Source organism: Vulpes lagopus, chromosome X, assembly GCF_018345385.1.
Source record: "Vulpes lagopus strain Blue_001 chromosome X, ASM1834538v1, whole genome shotgun sequence".
NCBI lineage: Eukaryota > Metazoa > Chordata > Mammalia > Carnivora > Canidae > Vulpes > Vulpes lagopus.
This window is the reverse complement of record NC_054848.1, coordinates 121,891,704-121,907,600: the sequence shown is the minus strand read 5'-3', so window position 1 is coordinate 121,907,600 and position 15,897 is coordinate 121,891,704. Positions and strand designations below refer to the sequence as shown.

The following is a 15,897-nucleotide window of genomic DNA, read 5'->3' as shown; positions in this document are numbered from 1 at the left end:
GGACGCGTCTTCTTTCAGTTCAACAATCATTGTAAATGTTCACATCACACTGTTTGTCACAGCCGTCTGATAAGAATCTAGTCCTGGATTATTCCACCTTTCCTCTCTCTCCATGCCTGTGCCCGAGTGGCTGACTATTGCTATAGAAAGTCATGGTCCCCAGTTCACGAGCCCGTGTCTACGCGCCCCATCCACCGCTCGTCTCTAGGGCTCTCCTACACCTTCTCTCCCAACCTCCAGCTCTGTCTCTACCATCTCTGTGCCCCGAAAATTCATACAATGGGTGCAACAGGCATTTGTTAACTCTTTGCTCTGTCTCCTCCTAATTCACAGCTAGAACTGAAGCCGTCCTACAGAAACTCCCAAATCTGCCTGGTTTCCCTCCGTGGGGCAGTGTGTTCTGACCGCCCAACTAGACATAGTAGCCAGCCTTGCGTGTAGAAAGCGTGTTACGCTTCTCCGCCTCTCCGGAGCTGAGCGTAGGGCCCGGAGGTACACAGGGGCTTGGAACCCGGGTTCGACCCGGACTGTCTTGCGTTTCTCACCAGCCTGGCTTGTTTCTTACAGCGGATGTGGAAGGCCAATCCTTAAGACAGCGAGACAAGCGGCTTAGTTTAAATCTGGTAAGTTTGTGCTTCTCCCTCTGCCTGTGTGTGTGCCTCTCTCTGTGTCTCTCCCAAATAAATAAATAAATAAATAAATAAATAAATAAATCTGAAAAAAAAAAAAAAAAGGCAGCCTGGGTGGCCCAGCGGTTTAGCGCCGCCTTTGGCCCAGCACTGATCCTGGAGACCCCGGATCGAGTCCCACATCGGGCTCCCCGCAGGGAACCTGCTTCTCCCTCTGCCTGGGTCTCTGCCTCTCTCTCTGTGTCTCTCCCGAATAAATAAATAAATAAATCTGAAAAAAAAAAAAAAAAGGCAGCCTGGGTGGCCCAGCGGTTTAGCGCCGCCTTTGGCCCAGGGCTGATCCTGGAGACCTGGGATCGAGTCCCACATCGGGCTCCCCGCAGGGAGCCTGCTTCTCCCTCTGCCTGGGTCTCTGCCTCTCTCTCTGTGTCTCTCCCGAATAAATAAATAAATAAATCTTAAAAAAAAAAAAGGCAGCCCGGGTGGCCCAGCGGTTTAGCGCCGCCTTTGGCCCAGGGCTGATCCTGGAGACCTGGGATCGAGTCCCACATCGGGCTCCCCGCAGGGAGCCTGCTTCTCCCTCTGCCTGGGTGTCTGCCTCTCTCTCTGTCTCTCTGTCTCTCTCTCTCTGTGTCTCATGAATAAATAAATAAATAAATCTTCAAAAATAAATACATTTGGTAAGTTTGGCACTTGAGTCCCTTTAAGCCTGAATTTCACCAAAAATAGCCTGAGCACCATCTGTTCCCCTTGCAGTGTGTGGGGACTCAGCGGTGAGCCCGTGAGGGCCCTCCCCGGCCCCCTAGGGCTGGCACTTGCCTGGGAACTATGGGGCTCGTCCTTCTGCAAGGGCCCTGCCAGTTCTGGGGGGCAGGGTGGGACTTGGGGCGCGCTATGCCTGGAGCGCTTGCGGCAGGTGCTCGGGTGCTGTGTCCCGCGTCCCTGGCCGCCTCGGGGGTGCGGAAGCGGACCCCGACTGGGGCTGCTTGGACTCCCCAACAGCACCCGACGCCTTGCCGCCTACTGGGTGGCCGCCGCCCCCGCCGCTGAGCCCGCCCCCTGTCGCCGTTGTCTCGCAGCCCCGCAGGCTGTCCCCCGCGCGCGCCCCGGCCTGCGCCGGGCCCGGGGACGGCTACGTGCCCATGGGCCCCCAGGCGGGCGCGCGTGTCGCCGGAGCGCCGTGCAGCCGCGACGACTACATGGCCATGAGCCCGGGAAGCCCGTGCGGCCCCCTGCCCGAGCTGCCTGCCGACCTGGAGCCCCCCCCGGTGAACAGGGACCTCAAGCCCCAGAGGAGACGTAAGCCCCGACCGGGCCTGGCGTGTGGGGCAGGGGTGCGGGGCCAGTGGGGGAAGTCGCCCGTCGGGCCTGGGCTGGGCGGGAGGGGAGCACTCGCGGGGCACCTGTGCGGGGGGCGGGAGCACTCGCGTGGAGTCTGAGCGGAGGGGAGCACTCGCGGGGCGCCTCGGGGGCCGGGCGGCGGGCAGGGCGGGGAAGGCCGCACCTGGGGCTCGGGGCACCTCAGTTAGGGCCCTGCGGGGTGCACACGCAGCCCCCATGGCCAGTCCTGAGGGCCGCTCCTTGGCTGCTTCCCTAACAAAGACCCAGAAATAAGTGACGGGGATGAAAGCCGCCTGGCATCTCTCAGTTTAAACACACTCGAGGGATCCCTGGGTGGCGCAGCGGTTTGGCGCCTGCCTTTGGCCCAGGGCGCGATCCTGGAGACCCGGGATCGAGTCCCGCATCGGGCTCCCTGCATGGAGCCTGCTTCTCCCTCTGCCTGGGTCTCTGCCCCTCTCTCCCTCTCTGTGACTACCATAAAATAAAATAAAAAAATAAATACACTTGAATGTCCTCACTGGCAGGTAGTGAGGTATGACTCGTGACACAAGTACCTGAGTGTCACACCTGGTCGTGTGCGACTCCTCACGGCCCGGCCTGCACGTGCCCATCAGCAGGGGTGTCTGGGAGCAGTGCGTAGTCTGCATCCCATGGGCGCAGAGCTCCTCGAAGCTTCTGCCTTGTTCCCAGGCGGCCTCTCCGGTCTGCGAACAGCACGCACAGAGAGGGAGGAGGGACGGGGGGAAAGAAAAGCAGGTCAAGCGGGATCCCTATGGGGCTCAGCAGTTTGGCGCCTGCCTTCGGCCCAGGGCATAGTCCTAGAGACCGGGGATCGAGTCCCACCTCGGGCTCCCTGCATGGGGCCTGCTTCTCCCTCTGCCTGTGTCTCTGTGCCCCCTCTGTCTCTCATGAATAAATACATAAAAATCTTTGAAAAAAAAGGAAAGCGGGTCAAAGTGACCTGCTAAGCTCATTCTTGCCCCCCGCCACCTGCCCAGCAGGCCCGTGTCATTAGCAGCAAGCCTTTGCTACAGTGGCTGTGACGGCTGCTTGGTTTCCAGCTCTGTTCGCCCTTTGGAAGACCTGCCGCTTCAGGTGGCCAGGCCCTAGGCGGGCACCCGAGGCCCCCGGGCCAGCCCGGTCATTCTGGCCTCGCGCCCTCCGGGGTGAGTCCAGGCATGCTGACAGCACGTTTGCCGAGTGTGTGGTGCTGTGCTAGGCACTGGGTGGGATGTGGAGATGAGGGAGCAGGTTGTCCGGTGGGAGCAGGAGGAAGGTAGGGAAAACGTAGCTGGAAGAAGAACGATCAAGCCAGTACCGAATAAGACAACGAACCCTGCGTTGGGAGGCCCAGAGGCCACGAGCGCTCCCCGTGGTCAGGCCTACTTTCACGGGCCTTGTAACTCCGACGGAGCTCTTCGTTTTGCTCAGTTGACTGTGCACAGCTCTCTGTGATGATAGACGCGCGGCTATTGGACACTCGAAGTGTGGCTACCACAACTGACGAACTGGATTCTTTTTTTTTTTAATTTTTTTAAATTGGAGTTCGATTTGCCAACATATAGCATAACACCCAGTGCTCCTCCTGCCAAGTGTCCCCCTCAGTGCCTCTTTGACTTTATTCCCCATGCTCTATCTTTCATTGCCACGATTGATTTTTTAAAAGATTTTATTTATTCATCAGAGACCCAGAGAGAGAGGTAGAGACCCAGGCAGAGGGAGAAGCGGGCTCCACGCAGGGAGCCCGATGTGGGACTCGATCCCAGGACCCCAGGATCACGCCCTGGGCAGAAGGCAGATGCTCAACCACTGAGCTGCCCAGACGTCCCACTATGATGAGTTTCTAAATTTTATTTCGTGCTAATAAATACACATTTAAATCGCCCCGTGCCGCTAGTGGCTACCGCATGGGGCAGCGCGCTGTGTGCGGCCTGGCGATCAGGCATGAGCACATGGACGGGCGTAGGGGCGGGGATCCCAGGGAGGGTGTGAAGGTGGACACCTGGGCCGGGCAGGCAGGCTCTGACTGGGGTGGCTGCAGGGGTGGACCGTGGGGCCTGGCGGGGTGAGGGCTGGTGGAGGAGCCACGAGTTGGCTGGTCGGTGAGGCCGATGCTGGAGTGACATGCCGCCGGGAGAGACCTCTCCCCAGGGACTGTGTGACTCTCCTGTTCCTTCCAGCTTGGTCCCCTGCTCAGGTCAGAGGCTCCGGGGAAGCTGACTGAGCAGCTGGAGTCACTGTCCCAGGCTCTGATGATACGGAGGGGACTTCTATAGTCTCTCCCGGTGTAGGCTCGTGGAGGACGCAAAAGGAACCTGGTCAGGGCCATGGTAGAGGGGCAGATGCATGGCCAGCTCAGCAAGGTGGGCCACTGAGGTAGAGTAAGGGTCAGATGCCAGCAGCTTCTCTACGTGCCAAGGCTCCTGCAGTGGACGAGCCAAAAAGTCCCCGTCCTCCCAGAGCAGTCTGGGAGTCCTCCCAGTCTGGACCCAAATCCGATCGTCACGATGACTGTGTCATCACACACTGCGGGGGGTGCTCCGAGGGGTAAAGGTGGGAGCCCACGGGAGCCTGTGACGTGCGGCCTGGTCTCGTCTGCACGTCAAGGAAGGTCTTCTGTGCAGGAGACATTGAGCTGAGATCCGAAGACGACTAACCAGGCAGAGGGGGGAGGAATGTTCTAGGTAGAAAGACGGGTACACAGTGGACTGGAGGAGGGCAGACCAGAGGCTGCGCCATCTGCCTGTAGTGAGAAAGGTGAAGTGTCCGTTTGGGACATGCCAGGTGTCAGGTAGGTGCTGGGGTTCCAGAGGGTGGGGGACTGCTCCGAGTGGCTCCCGCTGTGCCTGCCAGCGCCTAGAAGTGTGCCTGAGATTCGGTGAGTTCCCAGAAGCGTCCTTCCCTCCAGCTGCTGCTGTGACCGGTGAGCGGGGCAGGGCAGGCAGGGACACGCCACTCGGTCGTGGGTGTGATGTGCAGTGCTGAGTCCGCGGGCCGTCGCGACTTTAGTCCTCAGCCTCCGGCCTTTACCCCCTGAGAACTCACCACACTGGGTGTTGTGTGTTGTCCCCTAGCACGGCCACCTCCCTTGGACCTGAGGAACCTGTCCACCATCCGGGAACACGCATCTCTAACCAGGACCTGCACTGTACCGTGGTATGTCTTGGATCTGGGGGGGGACCTCAGCCGCCCCGGGCTGTCCGGGTCGTGGCCGAGGCCCTGGTTCAGTGTCGCCGGGGCCCAGTCCGTGGGGCTTCCATCAGAGGGATGGGGTCTGTGATCGGGAGCCCGAGGCGTGTGTGGATCACCCAGGAAGCAGGGTCACGAGTGGCCCAGGCCGCCAGCATCAGGAGCCAGCTGCTGGGAGCCCCGGAACAGCCGCTCTCACACCTGCTTCTGCTCACACGCGCCCCACGGCCTGAGCCCATCGACGTGCCGCAGCTCCAGCACCAACTGGATGGGCTCTCTTGCGACCCCAATTCTCATTTCCTCAGACGGGGAATCCCACGGGCCCAGCCTGAGCAGAAGCACCTGCGGCCCAGAGGGAAGGGCCACTAATACCCACCAGGCTTCCAGAAGCCCGGCTCTGTGGACAGGGTCGGGGGCGAGCTCTCAGACACAGGGCGCTGGGCCCCGGCAGGCAAACCCCAAAATGTGCGTCCCGTCTCATCGTTTAGAAGCTGCATTCCCAGGCCTTGGGCCTGGCCCGACGGCGCCCCAGGCCTCCGTCCGTGCCACGGCGTACAGTCCCTCGGCACAGCGGAGCTCGGCCACCAGCTCTGTTTGCAGTCAGACTGCAGCGATGCAGCCCGTGCTCCTGACTCCGGAGTAGGGCGGAAGGCGGTTTGCAGTCTTGCTCTCATCCTGTCGGGGGAAGGCCACACCTCGCTGCTTCTGCTGGTTACTGTGGATGGAAACTTGAGAGAGCCCCACAGGAGCGTTTAGTTTGTGTGCGCGTGTGCGTGTGCGCGTGCGTGTGTGTGGGTTTTCTAAATGATACGATGCCTGGGTCTGTTTCTAGAAAGCTCGTGAGCTGTGTCACATGGAGGGTCTGGAAAAAAGTAGCCCTTGAGAATTGGGAGCCGCTCACCCTAGGATGGGACGGAAGCCCGGGCAGTCTCTGCTGCTGCAGGCACTGCTTTGGCCGGGAGGAAATTGTATCTGGAAGGGGAGGGCTGGGAGCCCATGGGGACCCTGTCAGTTCCTGGCTGCCTTTCAGAGCAGCTGTGAGACATTGCCTTGACCTCATCTATATTTTTGTTCTCAGCAATCGAACCAGATTTCTCTCTCCAGAAAGAAACGGTATTAATTCTGCAAGATTTTTTGCCGATTGTGTTTCCAGAGAAGAGGAAGAGAGCTACATCCAAATGGTAATCCTCGGCTTCACACTCTTCGTGCGCTTCACCCCGACGCGTGTTCTTGGGGCTGCGTTCCAAGGGAGGCGCGCGGCCGAGGGCCCCCTGCAATCCTAAAACGCTCCCTGCAACGTGGTACCCGGTTACTGGGGACCAGCCGCTTCGAGGCAGGTTTTCTCTCCTGCGGTTTTCAGCGCCTCGCACCACGTTGAGGCCAGTATGCAAGGGCCCGCAGGGTGGGGTTGAGGCCCGTGTGGTGGCAAGTGTCGGCGGTTCTTTCCTGCAGGCCTCGACGGCCTGCTTGCTCCCAGGGACTTCGCAGCTCTTGGCGTGTGCCGAGTGCAGGCGTGGGGACTCCATCGCGCCTGTTCCTTTCCGCCACCCCGACTGCTTGAGAACCTTTCTGACGGAGGGATCCCTTGGAGTCCCGGGGGCAGGGAGCACAGTGTCCCGGGCAGGGGACACTCGGGTCACAGGGTCTTTCCGGGGATCTGAGCCCACAGACACCTGACATCGTTACCCTTCAATTCAGTCATGTCCCCCTCCTGCCCTGTGTCCTTCCTCTGTTCTCGTTACCTCGGGTTCTATTGGCAGCATGGGCTTTGGGGACAGAGGCATGTTAGCACCTGTGGGAATGAGGAGGTGCGTTAGCCAGAGCCGTGCCTGTTCTGCAGCGGAGCAGCGTGGGCTCCGGAGAGAACCTCTGTTTGACCTATGGCTTTTTAAAAAAGATTTTATTTATTCATTCATGAGAGACACACAGAGAGAGAGGCAGAGACCCAGGCAGAGGGAGAAGCAGGCTCCACGCAGGAAGCCCAATGTGGGACTTGATCCCGGGACTCCAGGATCACACCCTGGGGCCAAAAGCAAGCGTTAAACCACTGAGCCACCCGGGGATCCCCAGACCTGTGACATTTTGAAAAGAGATGTCAGAAGAACGACGTTCGAGGCGCTGTGACGACATGTGCTTGCGAAGACGGTTCTGGGCCTCGTACGCAGGAGCTCAGTAGGCAGGTGAAAGCCTAGGAACGTCGTCTCCCGGGCAGCAGCGAGTCCCTGCTTCACTTTGCCTTTCGATCTGATAAAAACTGTGCCGTAAGTTCACTTAACTGCGTGCAGATGGAAAGTGACTCACATACAAATCCGCTGGGGTCTTCCCAATGCTTTTCACACTTAGTAATGGCCCTTGGGAAACTTCTAGAAGAAAACACTCTTCTAAAGGATACTGAGCAGCTGTGCTGTGTCTCCAGAGGACAGAAAAAGGAAGTGAATGTATAACCCACCAGAGGCAAGTGCAGAGGCGCTCAGACGCTAGCAGTTCATCCCTGATTTTGGAGGTTATGAGAAAGACCAGTGTTGCGCTACGAGCGCGCTGCCACGGGTTGACTCCTTGCCCCACTTTATCATCATCCGTTAGTGGCTGTAGTTAGTGGCGTTACTGGGGAGATCAAGGGCCCGGAACACCGGCCGAAGGCAGGTAGGTGTGGGGGCAGCGCCACGGAGCTGTGTTAAAGCCCGGCCCGTCCCATCAGCTGTAGTCCCAGAATAACTGCAAACGGCTTCCAGCTGCATTAGTCCTCTCATTCCACGTAACAAGCCCACATGACTTCTAGGGTTTGATTTTGCTTGCAAAACCACTGAAATTAAATAATTTTTATTTTTTTATTTTTATTTTTTTGAAATTAAAGAATTTTTAAAAAGATTTTATTTATTTATTCATGAGAGACACAGAGAGGGAGGCAGAGACACAGGCAGAGGGAGGAGCAGGCTCCTTGCAGGGAGCCCGATGCGGGACTCGATCCCAGGACCCCGGGATCACGCCCAGAGCCAGAGGCAGACGCACAACCGCTGAACCACCCAGGTGGCCCGAAATTTTTTTTAAATTTTTATTCATTTATTATTATTTTTAAAGATTTTATCATGAGAGACACACAGAGAGAGGCAGAGACACAGGCAGAGGGAGAAGCAGGCCCCATGCAGGGAGCCTGACGCGGGACTCAATCCCGTGTCCCTAGGATCACGCCCTGGGCCGAAGGCAGGCGCCAGACCGCTGAGCCACCCGGGGATCCCCAGGTGGCCCGAAATTAAAGAATTTGAAAATCCTGTGAAATTGTAGAGAAGTTAAAAGAATGAAAATCCTAACTTCTGTGATCTCCCTTTTTTTTTTCTTTTACAGGACTTTCAGATTCTTGAACCTCAATAGTTTTGCAAGCCTTTTATAGGAGAATTGTAGACTCCTAAACCTCACAGTGACTGGTTATGGCATTATACGTATATAATACTTGTAGTTTTTAGATGGTCTTACGGTGGAAGTTTCTGTCGCTGTGCAGTTCTGTGAAAGGTGACGTATTATGTAGGTCCGCGTACCACCAGCACGAGCAGGGCACAGCGGCACCTCACCCCGTGCTACGTCTTCGTAGTCACAGGCCCCACAGCCCTAGTCCCCAGCAGCCGCTGGTGTCTCCTTCACCAGTCTAGCTTTGTCCTTTCGAGAGAGCCGCATCAGTGGCATCACACAGTCTGCCGCCTTTGGAGACGGGTTTCTTCCGCCCAGTATTATGTCTCCGAGGTTCACCCAAGTCGCGTCAGTAGCCCTTTCTGTCCTGTTGGGGGGACTGTTCAAGCGTGTGGATGTGTCACAGTTGATCTGCTTACCATTGAAGGACATTTGGATCCTTTCGAGTTCTTTGGCACTTAGGAATAGAATTGTTGGGATCCCTGGGTGGCGCAGCGGTTTGGCGCCTGCCTTTGGCCCAGGGCGCGATCCTGGAGACCCAGGATCGAATCCCACATCAGGTTCCCGGTGCATGGAGCCTGCTTCTCCCTCTGCCTGTGTCTCTGCCTCTCTCTCTCTCTCTCTCTCTGTGACTATCATAAATAAATAAAAATTTTAAAAAAATAAGATTTTATTTAAAAAAAAGGAATAGAATTGTTATAAACATTCTTTTCATTTGTTTCATCTTAAGGAAGCTCCCTGCCCACTACGGGGCTTGAACCCTGACACCCGGAGTCGCATGCTCTACTGAGCCGGCCACGTGCCCAGCAATGTTCTCTTACAGATTTGTTCAAGATTTTATTTCTGTATTTGGCACATGCAGAGCACGGAAGCAGGGGGAGTGGCAGGCAGGGAGGAGAGAGAGAAGCAGGTTCCCCACCAAGCAGGGAGCCTGGTGCTTGTGTCGTCATGACCTGAGCCAAAGGCAGATGCTTCACCCACTGAGGCACCCAGGTGCCCAGATTTTTTTTCAGTTTTTATTTATTTTAATTTTTGACAGTTTTTGTTTATTTATTTTATTTAATTTTTTTATAATAAATTTATTTTTTATTGGTGTTCAATTTGCCAATATACAGAATAACACCCAGTGCTCATCCTGTCGAGTGCCCCCATCAGTGCCCGTCACCCATTCACCCCCACTCCCCACAGATTTTTTTTTATGTCACTTTTACTAAAGTGACATACACGGAACATAAAATGTTCCATCTTAACCGTTTTTAGCTGTACAACTCAGTGGCATTAAACTATGTCCAGTGATGTGCAGCCATCACCACTATCTGTTTCCAGAACTTTCCCATCATCCCAAACAGAAACTGTACCCGTTGAACAATAACTCCCTCGACCCTCTCCACCAAGCCCCTGGTGACCTCTGCTGCGCTTTCAGGCTTTGTGAATATGCTTGGTCTCGGTGCGTCACAGAAGTGGCACCATAGGACCCCTGTCCTCTTGCGCCTGCCTCCTTTCACGCAGCAGAGCGGCTTCGGCGCTCATTCATACTGTGGCGTGTCTCTGCGTTTCATTCATTTCTAGAGCTAATTCCCCACTGTCTGGAGAGACCACGTTTCGCTTACCCGCTCACCTGTTGATGAACATTTGGCCTGTTCCTCCGGTTGGCTGTCGGCGTTCTGCTGCCGGGAACGCGGGTGGACAGGTGTCGGGCCTTCCAGTTCTTCTGGGTATATACCGACAGCTGGAACTGCTGCGTCGCGCAATCACCTAAGCTTGACTTTTCGAGGAACCACCAAAGCGTTTTTCACAGCAGCCAAACCATTTTGCATTTCCACCAGGAGGTGCAAAAGCTTCTGATTTCTCTACATCCTCACCAGTGCTTAGTATTTTCCATTGGTTTGGTTTTAATTCTAGGCATCCTCCTGGGTGCCAGGTGGCATCTCATGGTGGCTTTTGTTTGCATTTCTCTGATGACCAATGATGTTAAGCATCTTTTCATGTGCTTATTGGCCATTTGTGGATCTTCGGAGAAATGTCTGGTCAAGTCTTTACCCATTTTTGAATTAGGTTGTTTTTGTTTGTTGTGGTGTGGTACAGGTTTTTTCAAAAATATATGATGAAAAAAAAATATATGATGATAGGGCAGCCGGGGTGGCTCAGCAGTTTAGCGCTGCCTGCAGCCCAGGGCGTGACCCCGGGGTCCCGGGATCAAGTCCTACATCGGGCCCCCTGCATGGAGCCTGCTGCTCCCTCTGCCTGCGTCTCTGCCTCTCTTTCTCTCTCTGTGTTTCCTGAATAAATAAATCTTAAAAAAAAAGTTTAAAAAAATATATGATGATAGTGACTCCTTATCAGATCATGATTTGCAAATATTTTCTCCCACTGTGTGGGCTGTCATTTCACTCTTGGTACTGCCTTTTGATGTACAGAATGTTTAAATTTTGCTGAAGTCGAATTTCTTTTTTTTCTTCTATTGACTTTGCTTTTGACGTCATACCCAATAAATCATTGCCAAATCCTATGTCATGAAGTTTTCTCTTATATTTTCTTCTAAGAGTTTTATACTTTTAGCTCTTGTGTTGAGGTCTTTAATCCTTACTGAGTTCATCTTTATGTGCGGCCTAAGGTTAGGATCCAACTTCATTCTTTTGCATGTGAATACCCAGTTTTCCCAGCATAACTTGTTGGAAAAACTGCCCTTTCCCAACTGAGTGGTCTTGGCACCCTCACTGAAAGTCAATGGACTGTTTATGTGAAAGTTATTTCTGGGCCCGTTGGCTTCTATGTCTATCCTCACTCCAGTATCACACTGCTTTGATTTACAGTAGCTTTACAGTAAGTTTTGAAATCAGAATGTGTGAATCCTCCAACTTTGATCTTTTTCAAGATTGAGTTGGCTGTCCAGGGTTCTTTGAGATTCCAAGGGTTTTCAGATGGATCTTTCTATTTCTGCCAAAAATGCCATTGGGATTTTTTTTCTTTTTTTTTTGCCATTGGGATTTTCACAAGGAATGCATTGAATCTGCAGGTTGCCTTGCGTAATGCTGTAATCTCAACAATATGAAGTTTTCCAACCCATGAACATAAATGGAAACGTCTTTCCATTTATTTACATCTGCTTTGCTTTCTTTTGGCAATGTTTTATAGTTGTCATTACAAGCCTTTGGTTAAATTTATTCCCAAACACTTCAGTCTTTTTGATGCTATTGTAAATGATACCATTTTCTTGATTTCCTTTTCTCAGATGGTTCAGTTAGGGTAAAGAAATGCAACTGAATTTTGGGTGTGATTTTTGTATCCTGCAACCTTGCTGAATGTGTTTATTTTTTGTTTGTTATTAATTTTTTGCATAAAGTCTTTACAGTTTTCTACATATAAGACCATGTTGTCAACGCACAGAATTCTTTTCCTTATTCTTTTCCAATTTGGCTGCCTTCTTTTTTTATTTTTTTATTTTAAAGATTTTATTTATTTATTCATGAGAAACACACAGAGAGGCAGAGACACAGGCAGAGGGAGAAGCAGGGTCCATGCAGGGAGCCCGATGTGGGACTCGATCCCAGGACCCTGGGATCATGCTCTGAGCCAAAGGCAGACGCTCAACCGCTGAGCCACCCAGTCGTCCCAATTTGGCTGCCTTCTTATCTGTTATTTTTTCTAACTGCTATATATAGCTAGAGCTTCCAATACATCGTTGAATAGAAGTTGCAAAAGTAGGCTGCCGTGTCTTGTTCATGATCTTGAGGGTCTTTTATAGATTTTGTGTGGGCATAAATTTTTATTCTCTAAGTTTTCATTTGTCTGAGGCAGTGATTCTCTGCTGGGGATGATTTAGCCCCATAAGGGACATTTGACAAGGTCTAGAGACATTTTTGCTTGGCACGACCTGGCACAGGGGATTGTGGAGCTGGCATTTGAGCAGAAAGAGCCCCAGGATGATGCTACACATCCTACAGTACATAGGACAGCTCCCCACGACCAAGAATTATCTGACCCCAAAAGTCAATAATGCCACTGTTGAAACGTCCTCCTCTAGGGTAAATACCTGGAAGTGAGATTGCTGGGTGGTCAGCCACGTTTAACTGGGTCGTCAATTGTATGTTTAACTTTACAAGATACTGCCAAAACCTTTTCCATGATGGCCGCACCATTTTGTACCCCCAACAACTATTTATGAGAGTTTTAGTGGCTCTACTGAGAGTTTATGAGTTTAGTGGCTCTACTCTCTATGAGAGTTTTAGTGGCTCTACCACACACTTGGTACTGCAGTTGTTGTTTTTCTTTTTTTAAGATTTTATTTATTCATTCATGAGAGACAGAGAGAGAGAGAGGCAGAGACACCGGCAGAGGGAGAAGCAGGTCCCATTCCAGGAGCCCGACGTGGGACTCGATCCCAGGTCTCCAGGATCACACCCTGGGCCGAAGGTGGCGCTAAACCGCTGAGCCCCCCCGGGCTGCTCTGTGTTTATTCTTTGAATTTAGACATTCTAACATGTTGGAAGTGGTATCTCATTGTAGTTTTAACATATATTTCCCTAATGGCAAATGATGTCCGACTTCTTTTTGTCCGCTTGTTTGCCATTTATGTGTCTTCTTTGGTCGAGTATCTATTGGATCCTTTTGCCGGAGTTTTAATTGGGCTAAATCATCCCCAGCAGAGAATCAGTGCCCCAGAGAAATGAAAACTTAGAGAATAAAAACTTATGCCCACACAAAATCTATAAAAGACCCTCAAGATCAGGAACAAGTTAATTGGGTTGTTTGTTTTCTTACTTCTTAATTAAAATTTTTTTTTCTGGCTTAAATTTCTTTATTTTATTTTTTTATTTTTTTGTAATAAATTTATTTTTTATTGGTGTTCAATTTGCCAACTTACAGAATAACACCCAGTGCTCATCCCGTCGAGTGCCCCCCTCAGTGCCCGTCACCCAGTCACCCCCACCCCCTACCCTCCTCCCCTTCCACCACCCCTCTATTAGCCAACATATAGTACATACTTAGTTTCAGAGGTGGAGTTCAGTAATTTATCAGTTATGTAGAACATCAGTGCTCATCACATCACATGTCCTCCTTAATGCCCATCACCCAGCTACCCTATCCCCCCACACCCCTCCCCTCCAGCATGCTGAGTGAAATAAGTCGATCAGAGAAAAATAATTATATGGTTTCACTCGTATGTGGAATATAAGAAACAGCATGGAGGATCCTGGGGAAGGGAGGGAAGACCGAACGGGGAAGTCATCAGGGAGAAAAACCATGAGACCCTCTCACACTGGGTTTTGTTTTTTTTTTTTTTTCACACTGGGTTTTGACAGCTCTTTACATATTCTGTGTACAAATCATCTGATGGATATGTGACTTGGAGATATTTTCTTTTGAGTCTGGAGCTTGTCATTTCATTCCCTTCTTCTGCAGAGCAAAGATTTTAAGTTTGATTAAGCCACATTTGTTTGTTTTTATTTTTATTCCAGTATAGTTAACATACAGTGTTTATATTTATTTATTTATTTATTTATTTATTTATTTATTTATTTATTTATGATAGTCACAGAGAGAGAGAGAGAGAGAAGCAGAGACACAGGCAGAGGGAGAAGCAGGCTCCATGCACTGGGAGCCCGATGTGGGACTCGATCCCGGGTCTCCAGGATCGTGCCCTGGGCCAAAGGCAGGCGCTAAACCGCTGCGCCACCCAGGGATCCCAACATGCAGTGTTATATTGGTTTCAGGTATACGGTATCGTGATTCAACACTTCCCTACAACACCTCGTGCTCATCCCAAGTGCACTTCTTCATCCCCATCGCTTACTTCCCCCTCTCCCCACCCCTTCCCCTCTGGTGACCATCAGTGTGTTCTCTATAGTTAAGAGTCTGTTTCTTGTTTTGCCTCTCTCTTGTTTTCCCTTTGCTCATTTGTTTTGCTTCTTAAAATCCACATATGGGTGAAATCATATGGTATTTGTCTTTCTCTGACTGACTTACTTCGCTTAGCATTATACCCTCTAACTCCATCCATGTTGTTGCAAATGGCAAGATTTCAATCTTTTTTATGGCTGAGTAATATTCCAGTGTGTGTGTGTGTGTGTGTGTGTGTGTATACACCACATCTTTAGCCATTCATTAGTCGATGGACCCTTGGGCTGCTTCTATGATTTGGCTGTTGTTGATAATGTTGCTGTAAACATTGGGGTGCAGGTATCCCTTTGAATTAGTGTTTTTGTATTTTCTGGGGAAATACCCAGTCATGCAGTTACTGGATCGTAGGGGAGTTCTATGTTTAGCTTCTTGAGGACCCTCCATACTGTTTCCTAGAGTGGCTGCACCAGCTTGCATTCCGACCAACAGTGCAAGAGGGTTTCTTTTTCTCCACATCTCGTCAACACCTGTTGTTTCTTGTGTTTGTTTTTCAGTAAGCCCCAACATGGGCTTTAGACTTACAACCCTGAGATCAAGAGTCACGTGCTTTACCGACTGAGCCAGCCAAGCATCCCTGTCTTGTGTTTTTGATTCTAGGCATTCTGAAGGTGTGAGTTGTGATACCTCACTGTAGCTTTGATTTTCATTTCCCTGATGATGAGTGGCATTGAGCATCTTTTCATGTGTCTGGTGGCCATCTGGATGTCTTCTTTGGAGAAACATCTGTTATGTCTTGTAGCCATTTTTAAAATTGGATTATTTGGTTTTTGGGTGTTGAGTTGTATAAGAAGTTCTTTCTGTATTTTCCAAATACCTTCTTCCATTTCGAAGCCTGCCTTTGAACTCTGTTGATGGTATCTTTCCCTGTGCAGATTTGTATTTCGATGTAGTCCCAATAGTTCATTTTTGTTTTTATTTCCCTTACCTCAGGAGACGTATCTAGAAAAATGTTGGTCCAGCCGGTGGCAGAGACATTACTACCTATTGATTAAGCCCAATTTATTGACTTTTTTCATTCATGGATTATTATCATGTTCAACTATTTGCCTAACCCTCCTAGGTCATTAGGATTTTCTCATGTTTTCTTCAAAAAATGTGGATGTTTTTAGGGTTTTTTAAATTTAAATTTTATTATTTTATTATTTTAAAAAAATTATTTATTTATTCATGACAGACACAGAGAGAGAGGCAGAGACACAGGCAGAGGGAGAAGCAGGCTCCATGCAAAGAGCCCGACGTGGGACTCAATCCCAGGTCTCCCAGATCATGCCCTGGGCTGAAGGCGGTGCTAAACCGCTGAACCACCCGGGCTGTCCTTAGGGTTTTTTTTTTTTTAAGATTTTATTCATTTATTCATGAGAGACACAGAGAGAGAGAGAGAGAGAGAGAGAGAGAGAGAGAGGGAGAGAAAAGCAGGCTCCATGCAAAAAGCCAA

General features: G+C 51.1%; 1 protein-coding gene across 2 annotated transcripts in view; it reads left to right on the top strand.

Annotated features, from left to right (window-relative positions):
* GAB3 (GRB2 associated binding protein 3) overlaps positions 1–15,897 on the top strand; it is an 82,932-nt gene that overhangs the window by 55,289 nt on the left and 11,746 nt on the right. For both annotated transcript variants that reach the window (XM_041742094.1, XM_041742095.1), the window contains exons 5-8: positions 568–623; positions 1,709–1,928; positions 5,045–5,126; positions 6,238–6,340. In XM_041742094.1, coding sequence (XP_041598028.1) covers positions 568–623; positions 1,709–1,928; positions 5,045–5,126; positions 6,238–6,340 — 461 coding nt within the window. The remainder of the gene's footprint in view (positions 1–567; positions 624–1,708; positions 1,929–5,044; positions 5,127–6,237; positions 6,341–15,897) is intronic.